The sequence below is a fragment of the Leptidea sinapis genome, chromosome 23 (assembly GCF_905404315.1).
Source record: "Leptidea sinapis chromosome 23, ilLepSina1.1, whole genome shotgun sequence".
NCBI classification, from domain to species: Eukaryota; Metazoa; Arthropoda; class Insecta; order Lepidoptera; family Pieridae; genus Leptidea; species Leptidea sinapis.
In genome coordinates, this window is record NC_066287.1 from 1,454,826 (window position 1) to 1,467,916 (window position 13,091).

Here is a 13,091-nt window from a genome sequence, read left to right on the forward strand (position 1 = left end):
TCTTGCGTGGAAAACAGTTTATATGCTTACAATCCTCGTTATTCACTACTAATCTGAATAAATGAACCTACACAAAAAAGTACAAGCTATAAGAATAACTTTTCTGTGAGAAGTACCAAAAAATGCGTCACGCCATGCCAAAAAATTTGTTTAACTTCAAAGAAAAGTAGTTCAAAAAGGCTCGGCAGTGTTAATTATAACCAACAGCAAGCATTAGCAACTTACAAATAAGACTTAAGGATATGTGTAACAGGATTTAGTGTTCATAGCTCGAAATGCTATAGTTTCACCACAAAACTTGTCTAAAAACACCATGTTTGCGTGTTTTCTGCTTACTCTTCGTCTTAAAGGCGTAAATAAATAATTGAATGTTACCCTTAATCTGTTTGAAGGCACTGGCGTGTTTCTTGAGCATGAGATGTGTGGCGTCGCCGCCGTCATCCAGGATCATATTGGGTTGCCACGTGTGGCCCGGAGTACAGCACTGGTCAATACACCACCAGAACGCCTCCTCACTTTCACCACGCCACGCGAATATCGCGAAACCTACAACATCAAGATAGACCTACAGCGTGGCGCTACAATGGCGATATTAAATGAACACACGGGTATTGATATTCATTCAATCCCTTTGACAACAAAAAAAATAATTACGATGGGAAGACATGAAAACTGTCAACACCAAATGTCACGAGGGGCTGCTGAAAACTAGTGTTGTGTTGGTGTCTTCTACACTGACCAGCAATGTACTGACTCAGCTCCTTTTATCACGCGCCACACAGTTCATTTAATTTTTTTTTTATATCTTCACTAGCTGACCCAGCAAACGTTGTATTGCCATATAAGGTAATGAATAAAAAAAATTGGGGTATATAAAATAAATTTAACTGATTTTTAGACCTTAACCAAATATATCGTACTTCAATTATTGTATTCGATTACCATCTTGCAACCCTATTGCTGTATTGTGGATTGAACAGAATAATATAAAAATCGCGATACAAAATAGTTGTAGATCGTATTAGGGCGAAAAAGAAAGAAGTTGTATGTATTTTTCAATGCTCAATCATAATAAAATAAAATTAAAAAGATTTGTCCAAAAATTAAAAAAATATGTTAATGGTGAACCAACCCGATAGTAGCCGATTCTCGGACCTACTGAATATGCATATAAAATGTGGTAAAAATCAGTAAAGCCGTTTCGGAGGAGTACGGTAACTAACATTGTGACACAAGAATTTTATATATAAGTTAATTTTTGTTACTTATTTAATTTAATTTATTAATTTAAGATATATACTGTAAATTGAAAAAGTGTGTTTTTCATTACTAATGAAGTGTTTCTATTCTATTCTATTCTAGAGCTTAACCGTCATCATGAAAAAAAAAATACACAGTTCACGTAAATAAATCTATTTTTAATAATATCATTTTGAAACATCCTGTAAGTAATCTAGTAGCAACGTGCTAGCTAGCATGCCAAAAAAATACAGATTTCCGATAAGTAGCAAATATTATGACTGTTCATTGTCAGTACATTTATGAAAATTTAATATACATTCACAAAAATCGTCACCTTTTTGCTCTTCATAATGATTTTCATTATTATAACACTAGAAATAAGGTATTGCTTGTAACTTATTCTAGTAGGCTTCATAAGATACATAATAGCTTTACGTGTAAATGTATACACTTCTATAATAAAGTCCCAGTCACTGTTCAGGCATTATCTATAAGTAAATTTAACTTGTGCCGCTTCTTCTCTCTCAGAGCGCCATTTGTTTCCGAAGCGGTAGTAGTATCTAGTATATTAGAAATGACATCAAAAAGAATTCTAAAGGAATGAATTTTAAGATAATAAATGCCTTTTTAATCACCAACATATCATAAACTTAAACCTACTCCATAACACGCTGCCTCTTATGGTATAAGTATTATTCCGTTAGGTTCAGTAGTTATCGCAGTATAACCGAACAAAAAACACTCCTATTTATTATTATAGATATGTACGTATTTTTACCAGCATGTGCCAAAGCCGCCGCAACCTCGTTCTGTGTGCTGTATATATTGCAGGCCGCCCAGCGAACCGTTGCACCCAGTGCTGCTAATGTTTCTATTAGCACGGCCGTCTGGGCGTTGATGTGAGTACACCCGACGATCTGAAAATCAATCAAATATCCTCACAACATTTCAGCTGAGCATAATATCAACGCGTGTCCGCGCATTATGTCATGGTATTTAGATTCCGATTTTGCGCTCAACAGGAAATAGAGTGATCTAAGATCATTTATACGTCTAGACTGTGACTGTGTAGATAGCTGTAAAAAAATAGAGGTTGGCAGTTGGCCTCTATTTTAAACAATGCATGCACACTAACACAAAGTCGGAAACATCGATCTTGCCATGAAAAACATTACAGGCAGTAGTGAGTATTATGTATATGTCGCAGTCAAGAACTCGGGTGTAATCGGCGTGCGGGCGATACCGGTGACCGTCGAGCATTAAGTCAGGGAAGAACTATGGAAATAATATATTATCATAAGGCTTTCTGCAGTGTTCCTAATTTTACGATCGTAACGTTTGTTGCTGATTATACCATGTGTTTATAAAACTGTGTTTTACTTACTGTCGTGTTAAACGCTCACAACAATGGACCACCACGAGGCTCCTGACCTGCCTTGACCCGTCATATAGATAATTTGCCAGAAGCTTCTAAAAGACAAACCTTGGCATCCTTGAGGGGCTTGTCGTCCTTAGCTCGTGCCCTCAGCGCCATGATGCCGGGCATCTCTTGTTCGGCGATCTCAATCTCCCTGCGGCCGAATGCGTGTTGCTCTACGTTTCTGACGCAGTACGCGGGGTTCGGGTCGCCGGCTGCGATCGCCTTTTCATGCGGCTGCACTCCTTCATCTTCATCTGATGAAGACCCTGAAAATTGCCAGAGATTTCAATAGACTTATTTTTTTAATCGGGGGCAACCGGGCAAGAGGCTCATGGGATGGGGAGTGGTGAGGCAACCACCCATGGACACCCGCAACAACAGGTGTCAGTATGCTATTTTCTTGAAGATCGCTAAGTCATATCGGTTGGGAAAACAGCAGCCGGTATTTGATTGTACTAAATGACTGTGCGAGAAAGAAATTTCTTTCAAAATGTGCAGTTGTGGATTGCCAGACGTCAACGTGATGCGGCCGGAATTAAGCAATATGATATGTAATGTCCGGTGGTGGAATTTGTTATGTTATCAACCCGAACAGCTCCTCAAAACAGCCCGTGATAAATGCGGTAGAAGGTGCAGAGAGTACACAAATCTCTACGCAACGCCAAAGAATAAAGCCAAATGCGGTCAAATGGAAGAAGCTGGTACTGGGGAGCGCCCGCCCAGAGGTGAGAACAGTACTTCAATTGAAGCCCATTTTTTTTTTCATTGAATATATAGTTGCAGGCGGTGGCTTATAGTGAAGTACTGAGTACACCAAGCCTATTATACCAAATTTCGATTTCTGTTTTCAGTTAACAGCAAACTAAAATGCCTAAAACTCTCGTTGGATTCTCTGGTGTTGGTGCTATGGGCACTTATCATTTACCATTCATACCATTCATACTAGCTGCTCTTCCAACCCTACCATAAGGCTGTCTATAAACACCGAGAGTGGAATTCGTGAGACGTAAGCAACAATTTAGGTACACTGAAATACTTAATCTTTAAAAATTTAACAGCTATAGAGCTGTTATCATCACCATATATATGATATATACAACTGCATAAGTATTATGTTGTCAGTAAAAATCAAAAAAACGATTTTTAAATAAAAATTTGTATAAACAAATTAATTTACCAAGTGCAAAATCAAATATTTGAGTAGGGACGCGATTGGGCACAGCGGATTAGAAGTAAAAAAATGGCGACAAATGTCATTTTTCAAACAATCCTCTCAGCGTAATGGTTTGACGTCATTGTTCAAGCTGGCAAGCTTAAAGTGTAGTTTTTTTTATTTTATATAGCGATGTAAACTAGACATGCAACTGAAATGACGCAACCGATGTCCTGCAGGATATTGAGCAGCGGAAGTTAGCATACCGGGAGCAGCGCTTGCATACTTCCACGCTGCGCGTTGTCATAGAGTAACAAATAATAAGCCAATGTGAGAGTGATCCATACGAGGTCTGAGTGTTTTTAATTAGATTTATTACAACTTGGCAACGGATCATTGTCACAAATAAGGGTTTAAGTAATAGTTACTTACATACACGTTTAACGTTTAAAATTATTGGCACGAAAATCAGTTTGAACTTCTGCCCCAGTTGCAACAACTAACAGTGACAGCACAATACAAGTAATAGAACAGTAGCGTAACTCAGCGGTCTCCTTGAAATTTATACCTACGTATGGGCGGAGCGATAGTTTTGGTTCAAACAAAAAGATTCACGACACAGACGGCGTTATGAATCTTAACTCGGACAGCGACCAGTCTCAGCTACGTACGGTGTGCCACTCAATACTTGTCTTCCCAAGATTGCCTAGCGGCCGTGTTAATCGTGTGTATGTGTGCGTACGTCGATTCGGTAGTATGAAGGTAAAGTACTACACGTGACCCATTCGCTCGATAGTGGTATTGGTACATAATGAGGAGTATATTATTGATTGCTACGACGTATAAAAATTATATGCGGTCTCTCTGGTCTCTGGACCCACATGAATGTTTGTCTGTCCTCTTCCATAAGCAAATACTATCAACTCCATAAAGTTCATTTCATAAAGAACGACTAATATGTTTCTAGAAACACCTAGAACATAAAAGATATTCCCGACACAAAAACAGTCTTTCATAGAATACTTACAAATATCACTCCTTCCCGATATTATTGAATGTCTTTTCTGCAACGACTGAACATTCTGAATATTCTCTTCTGGGATAGTAGCTGACTTTAATATTCCGGTTGTTGGCATTTTGTGCTTTTTTATCTGTGCTTTTTATTTTTATACATTGGGCTAGACTTCTAAAGGAATTGCCAATGAAATTTCATTACATATGGCAATTCATACAATGAACGGGCACTTAATTATTATGACAAATGAACGGGTCAGCTTCGCAGGGTCGGTCAACTTGTATTTCATAAGGTTGCCCGGAAATTTATACATTACTAGCTGACCCGACAGACGTTGTTCTGTATATTATAATAAATAAAATAATGTTTTTATATGAATACGTCAATAATATATCATGACATCAAAAATTACTTCGTAAAATATGCACCCTGCTGTCGTAATGAAATTGTTTCACAGAAGAACTGTCAAACCGTGCGTCAATAAATTCTCTCATAGAAATTATGTATGGACACATCAAAGGAAAAACAAATTTGTTGTTTTTATTTAATTTAGCAGCATTTTTTTTTCACCTTTTAAACCTTCTCTGGACTTCCACAAATAATTCAAGACCAAAATTAGCCAAATCGATGCAGCCGTTCTCGAGTTTTAGCGAAACTAACGAACAGCAATTCATTTATATATATATAGATTTTTAATTAATTTATAAACGCGTTACTAATTTAACTTAAAAAAATATTAAGTAGTAACAATATTTATGGCCTGCTGACCAATTACTAAGCGTCACTATCAAATTTAAATTCATAAAATTTTATTGAATGGAGAATTTTTAAATTATTTATACAGAATGGTTTTTCGAGAAGGGCGGTGATGACCAAATCGGAAACTACGAGACTCAGAAAAAGCTCATGCCCTCTATTTATAAGAATTCAATAACACCATAAATAAATCTCAATTCAAATCAGAACCCATAGCTACTTTCAATGATATATCTATACTAACATATATACTAATACTTATGTTTATTTATTTTATATCCCATACATATAGTATAGATATTTTTGTAGTACCTATTATGTAGATATTTAGATACAATATTTTTTTATGTAACGAAGCGACCTGTGTAATTTCAAAATGAGATCTCATTTTTGTTTAGTAATATAATGAAAAATAATATAAGGGAAACCTGGTATTGGAATTATTATTGTAAAATATCAGTATTTAAAAAGAAGTGAACACATTTTAGATGTCTTGTTAGGTATCCAACCATCTTCCAGAGTCTAATTGCACAGTTTTATCAACAATTCCAATCTTAATAAAATAACGTGAAATAAGAAATTCACTAATAGCACGTTCACATTTTTTTATATAGGAAGAGCAGAAAAGAGTCGAAAAAGTGAATATTTCTGAAAAACAAAAAACTGTAGCAGAATACCATCCCACAAAAACTGTTTGTAACTAAATAAATATTTTAATTCTAAATAAAAAGTTAGTAAAATCTGCTACGACAGTATGCATAACGTCATCCCAGAAAACCAAATAAAATATGTCTTATTGTATTATCAAAATAATAAAAGTAATTTGCGAAACACTAGTAGAATTACTTAATAATATGAAAATAAAATATAATGATAATCACACGTTAATAATGCCGTAATTTTAGGATGACTAATTGTTTAATTCTTAGATTATTAATTATACTTCTAGATAGACTAAGAGAGCTGTCAAAACGTCGAAAAAAATTGAGTTTAGACCTAACCTCAATTTAAGAAATGCACGCACACTAACACAAAATGTCGTACAAATCGCGAATGTAAGACGTAACTTGTCACGCACACTAAAATATTATGCCTGGCCTGTTTTTATCAGCTGTCTAATAGCAATAGATTTGGAGTCTAACCGCCTCACAAATTAACTTGGTATAAAGTTATATCTGAGGATAAACAAATAATATGCAAATATTTTCTATGTCGTTGACAACAATGTCAATACAAAAATAGTTTTCCGAATGACAAGCAGCCTTGCAAATAAACGCGGAAAACGTTATACGTCCGAATAAACCAATCGTATGCAAAATGTCTATTTGTAATCATTTTGCATATTCTTGGCTTATGCTTAGTTATAACTTTATGCCAACTTTATTCGTAAGGCCGTAGATGTATAAATTATTATCTAAGGATAAATTTATTGGATTTTGAAAATAATGACAAACTGCAGATGGCGCTATTTCAGAAGTAAAGTACTGTGCTTTAGTTTCTCAATTGATACTAGATGGCGCTGTCCATATTGCAGCAGTTCGCACAACGCGCTATCAAAGTTTACTCAGTATTATGGACCTTTTCAGTCGAACTTAACAAAAGCATACTTACCTGGCGTAGGGGACACCGTGATCAAGAAGGCGGTTCCCCCAGAGCGAGACTCTTCCATTGCACTGCGGTTGGGTTGACCTCTGCGATTATCCCTAATGCGGATAACTCGGACGCGTAATTTTTGGTAGTGGGGACTGCGTACGCGCCGTCCCCCCATGTGTTATTAAAAGATTTCTAATATTAATTATAAAAGTCTACTTTATCGACGATAATATATATGTATTGTCTATTCTAAATTCTAATTGAATTTTTGAATTCGCATTTTTCTGTTACGCTCGACGTTGATAATAATTATGATGTTTATAATCACTATATATTTATAAAACTGTCTATCTGTTCGCGATAAACTCTAAAACTTATTTCACCGATTTGCATGCTCTTTTTAACATTGGATACTCGGTTCTCGAGGAAGGTTTATTCAAAGAACATTTCATAAAAGAAGTTTAGATAGACTATGACAGCTGTGAAAACATCGAAAAAAAAATTGAGTTTAGAAATTACCTCTATTCTGAGCAATGCACGCACACTGACACAAAGTGTCATAAAAATCGCAAGTGTAATACGTAGCTTGTCACGCACATTAATGTGTTAAGCCTGGCCTGTTTTTGGCGGTGCAAGAGACTATCTAGACGTATAAATTATCTAATTTGGAAGTATATATCTTCCCTATTCAACTGAAAACCGAGCAGGTTGTGGTTGTTCAGTATAAACGACTTAGCTATTATTATACAGGTGCAATGAATGCAATGTTATCTCTAATAATGTATGACTGATAAGCGTTATCAGTAAATGGTTTTATTCACCATTCGTTAGGGTAACGGTTTTCATGCCGATATTATTAATTAAATACTAGCGAATATATTCATAATGAATTATTTACTAATTCTTTCCGAGCTCTTTCGTAGAACGAAAGCACAATACAAGTAATAGTATAGTAGCGTAACTCAGCGGTCTCCTCCAAATTTATACCTACATCTGGGAGGAGCGCTAGGGTTGGTACATACAAAAAGTAAAATTACGGATTGACTAGTCTTGGCGGCGGACGGCGGCGCTCTCAATAGTTTTATCTTCCCAAGAGTCCTTAGGGGCTGTGTAAATCGTGTGTATGTGTGTGTGCGTCGATTCGGGCTAGTATGCAGTTGAAGTAGCGTTCTGTTACTGTATTGTGATTGTGTCTTAAAGGTGCTAACAGGTTTTTACCAAATGTGGCTAGGAAGATTGTATCACTGCTGTATGCTGTTCAAGCTGGATCGGCTGCGCGCTGGCAATCCAGTTATACTTAACTTATATCAACATATTGGCTCACGCAGCAAGTGAAGGTTAACTCGGGTTAACATAATTAAATTTCAAAAGCTCAAACAGTTTGCTCGTTGTTTGTTAACAGCTTTGTCAACTGAACCTAACGTTAAGGTGATTAACTGCTAACGTTAGGTTTGATTTGATTAGTAGATGACGTTTATACAGGGTTATTGGTAGTTCAACGTATTCCCGTTAGGAGGTAATAGGGTTGACTGTTTGCTATAATTTTAACCCCCATATGTACAACGCAAAAGCGAACCATTTTTGAGTACCTAATCATGTCTAAAATGCAACATCAAATATTTATTAAAATAAATGTATCAATTTAAATATCACTTTTTCTTCTGATTTATAAAAAAAATAACACTGGTTCTTTATCAATATCAAATCAATAATTATCGGTCTAAATTTAAAAATGCGAGACAAAAATATATTATTTCAATACATTTTTAAAAACAATCTATTCATTGAGATGTCAAGAAATAACACAACAAGGGTTACTACTTTAACTAAGCGGTGATTCAAATTCAAACTTTTTTATTCCAAATAGAATTTTAAATTACTTATAAAACGTCAAAATCTAGCACCTATTCGAAAATGTATGCCTTAGACCTGAAAAGAATGGGCGCAAGAAATCACCGCAATTTTCTTAAGTAGAATGTTATTGCAATGAAATTTGTTAATTTAATAGCTTGAGGGCGGTCACTGCATTCCCAATCAGTGGTATCATTAAACACTGCATTCCCAATCAGTGGTATCATTAAACGATGGAACGCGTCGGATTCGTCGCAGTCTCCAAGGTCACCGATCATGATCATGAGATCATTAGGAAATCGGAGGTTTTTTTTTATGAAAATAAGGGACGAGACGAGCAGGACGTTCAGCTGATGGTAATAGATACGCCCTGTCCATTACAATGCAGTGCCGCTCATGATTCTTGAAAAACCCAAAAATTCTGAGTGGCACTACAATTGCGCTCGTCTCCTCGAGACATAAGATGTTAAGTCTCATTTGCCTAGTAGTTTCTCTAGCTACGGCGCCCTTCAGACCGAAACACAGTAATGGTTACACATTACTGCTTCACGGCAGAAATAGACGCCGTTGTAGTACCCATAATCTAGCCGGCATCCTATGCAAAAGAGACTCCCTGGTAGATTAAAAAAGTAATTTACGTTATAGTAACCTTTACCACATAAACGTCTTTTAACAGTACTTTTGAATTTGTCTTAAATACATTTTCTGGGATTATATTCTAAAAGCATACATATCGCTAAACAAAAGACTTACTAGACTCAACCGAGTAGTAGGCAGAACAAGTTTATATATTTTGTGTGGTGTTAACGTTATCATTCGATTCAAGCTTTGCTAATTTATACGTCTATATGGAGCAGTGTTTCCCAACGAGGGGAGCAATTTGATTGATAAGGGGGCAATTTAAAACTGGACTCGACACGACTTTAACCCATCGCTTTGGGTTATTTAAATGCAATGCTAGATATCGGCAAAAAGGCAAATTCCAAGAATGTGCAAGAAAACTTTTACTACCATCTTCATATTTAGCGGAATTTGGATGTAGTGCTGTAAACGATTTCCTGATAAAAAAAAATAAATCGATATAACACAGCGCGGAGACTTGAGATTAAAGCTAAGTAAATTGGAACGGAATATAAAATCTCTATGAAGGAAGCATCAAGCGCTAGGATCGCACTAAATGAATACATGGGGCAATTGGAACTACTTGAATTTCGAATGTTATTGTTATTAGTTAAAAAAGTAGTTTTAAAAGTTAAAACTCTCCGCAAGACTGTGCCGCTCGTCTTCAAAATTCTTTTAGGAGAGAAGCACCTTGCATGAGCACCGTGAGGCGATGGTTTGCTGAATTTGAGAGAGGTCGGGTTTCTTTACATAACGAATTTCGTGAAGGGCGCCCTTCAACTGCCGTCAACGAAAAAAATGTGGCTACTGTTAAGCGGCTAATTGAAGAAAACCCGCTATGAGACATTTCAAGAACTATTGGGGATTAGTATGAGCCAATTCAGAAAATTTTCATTTATATTAATGAAAGGAAACAAAACAATTTTTAAAGGTTGAAAATTAAAAGGCATAAAATTTTTAGAAATGTTAAGTAACGTTGGGAAACAATGAGATAAAACCTCTCACTGCTAGTCAACCGATGAAAACAGGCCAGGTGTATTACTTTAGTGTGCTTGACAAGCTACGACTCACACTCGCGATTTGTATGTAATTTTGTGTTTGTGCGCGTGTGTTGCTCAAAATAAAGTTAACAGTCAACTTTAATTTTTTTTTGACGTATTCACAGATGTCACAGTCTATCTAGGCGGATAAAATGATCTAAGTATTGAAGCATCCAGGGAATTATCTCCTTCCACTTAGGGCGTGATAATATACGTTTGTATATCTTTCAATGTTATCTACCAGTTTTTTCTGATTTGATAATACAACCTTCAAATACAAATGGAACTGGTTGAGAATTGAGATTCAGCTCTCATTGGAAACTACATTCTAAATGTTAAAAATGGTTGAGTGATTTATACGACTTTTTGATCCAACGGGTTGCTGGAAGCTTCGAAACGATTCTACGTCTGACCCAGAAGTTTATAACATTATTCCAATATATACCGGGTTGGTGTAGTAATTAATGAGATAATTTGATTGACCAATTGATTTTTTTATAACAATAAGGGACGAGACGAGCACGACGTTCAGCTGATGATTATGGATTCTTAAAAAATATAAAACATTCTGCGTGGCACTACAATAATTGCGCTCGTCACCTTGAGACATAAGATGTTAAGTCTTATTTGCCCACTAAGTTTACTAGCTACGGCGCCCTTCAGACCGAAACACAATAATGCTTACACATTACTGCTTCACGGCAGAAATAGGCGCCGTTGTGGTACCCATAATATAGGCGGCATCACGCGCAAAGGAGCCTCCCACTGGTGTGTGAATGAATATTTTTAATAATTTATTCAATTTATAAATCTTAACGTTACCATAAACTCGATTTAATTGTAGGTGATCGCGGGGTGACAAAATTACTCCAACGGGGGCAACTAAATTCAAAGACGACGAATTGTGAACAGAGGCTACAACCATAAAGTAAAAAAATTAAGCCAAACTCTCAAAAATAGAACATCTATTTCCCGCGTCAAATCCGGGAAGAATCAATAATACTGCAACGCCACAAAACTAGCGCAAAAGCTGGCCATTTAAAGAAAACTGAGTACATACCTATTTATTTAATATTTCAAACACACTGTAATACCTTACCGAAAACAATTAGACTTGAAAACAAATAGAAAAAAATAGCATAATCCACTAGGTCGTGTTGCGGCGTTACAAATTAAAAAGCACAGATAAAACAGGCCATAAACAACAGCGCGTCGTAGTTAAAAACTCATTCATTAGAGCCTTGGCGGAAAAAACACTTATTGAAAATAAATATAAAAATAAAAGAAATTTAAAATTGGAACGTGTTGCACTCGCGTGGTGCACGGAACTTGTGAGCTGTTCAGTGTTAGCTGTAACCGCTTGCTCTCCATGAGTTGTGTTCATATAATAGGGAGTGGACTTTTTAAAGTAATTAAAAAAAAACAAGTTTCGTCGTTTTTAATGTGTTTTTGCAATAATAGATGGTATAATAAATTGAATGAACTTATATAATATAAATATAACTTAGATTTTAAATTCTCACGTAAATTGTAATGATTCTTATGAAAATAAATATCTTAACCTCAACCTATTGGAATGAAGCCAAGTCCTCTAATGAGCGTTTCCTAATTAATGAAGCCTTTCATTAATTAGGAAACGCCTTACAAGCCTTTGTACGCTTAGGGTTATTGTTCTGTTATATAAAACTGTGAAACCAACAAAACGCAATAAACTCAAAGTACAGAAATAGTAACAATTAATAGATTTGGCATGTCGTAGCTCAAAGTAAAAGAGGTGGTGGGCTATTTAAAATTGTGAATCTCGTTATTGTGGATTCACTCTACAACGTGGCTATTAACAAAAGCCAAAGCAATTGGTGCAAATTGTCATACTCACAGACAAACATAACGATATTTCATTCTATCTTATAATAATACGCTGACGCAGTAGCGGACGTATCTAGTTTTTCTACAAATTTGTTTGAAGAATATTTCTTATCTTCATTATTATATTTACAAATATAATTATCACCGACTGTAATGTCTTGGACATGTTCAGACTTGATGCCTTGTTTGTAGAGATAAAATGATTGATATTTTAAGGTTACATTATATTACTGAACAAATAATTATAAAAAATTTAAGACTGTGAAATACATATTTATTGAGTACGGGTGGCCGCGGCATGAGATGTCATGCCAACGCAACGGCCTGCAATGATTTCGATTATGTGGCAATCAATATAATATGGATACTTGCACAAGTTTGGGCTTAGAACTTTTTTGCGAAACCACAGTTAACTAAAATGACGATTTGTATTTGAGATCACACGACAAGACATCTTCATTAAGGAGAGTTTTATAACACGCAATACAAATATTTTTTTATAATAAAGTAATAACGTTCACAATATATAGGATG

General features: G+C 35.7%; 1 protein-coding gene and 1 non-coding gene across 7 annotated transcripts in view; one reads left to right on the plus strand and one right to left on the minus strand.

The window, feature by feature from the left end:
* The window catches only part of LOC126971385 (adenosylhomocysteinase-like 1), a 51,128-nt gene that overhangs the window by 16,532 nt on the left and 21,505 nt on the right, over positions 1 to 13,091 (minus strand). Inside the window, exons 1-5 of one of the 6 annotated variants that reach the window (XM_050817692.1) lie at positions 11,791 to 12,017; positions 4,843 to 5,001; positions 2,726 to 2,928; positions 2,021 to 2,159; positions 376 to 546 (exon numbers count right to left, since the gene is read on the minus strand). In XM_050817692.1, coding sequence (XP_050673649.1) covers positions 376 to 546; positions 2,021 to 2,159; positions 2,726 to 2,928; positions 4,843 to 4,951 — 622 coding nt within the window. In that variant the 5' untranslated portion in view covers positions 4,952 to 5,001; positions 11,791 to 12,017. Of the gene's footprint in view, positions 1 to 375; positions 547 to 2,020; positions 2,160 to 2,725; positions 2,929 to 4,842; positions 5,145 to 11,751; positions 12,018 to 13,091 lie in introns of those variants that run through there. The other 5 variants (XM_050817696.1, XM_050817695.1, XM_050817693.1 and 2 more) reach the window with 5 other exon arrangements.
* Positions 7,190 to 7,351, plus strand: LOC126971516 (U1 spliceosomal RNA). Its single transcript, XR_007730930.1, has one exon. It is a non-coding gene; the product is annotated as a U1 spliceosomal RNA (small nuclear RNA).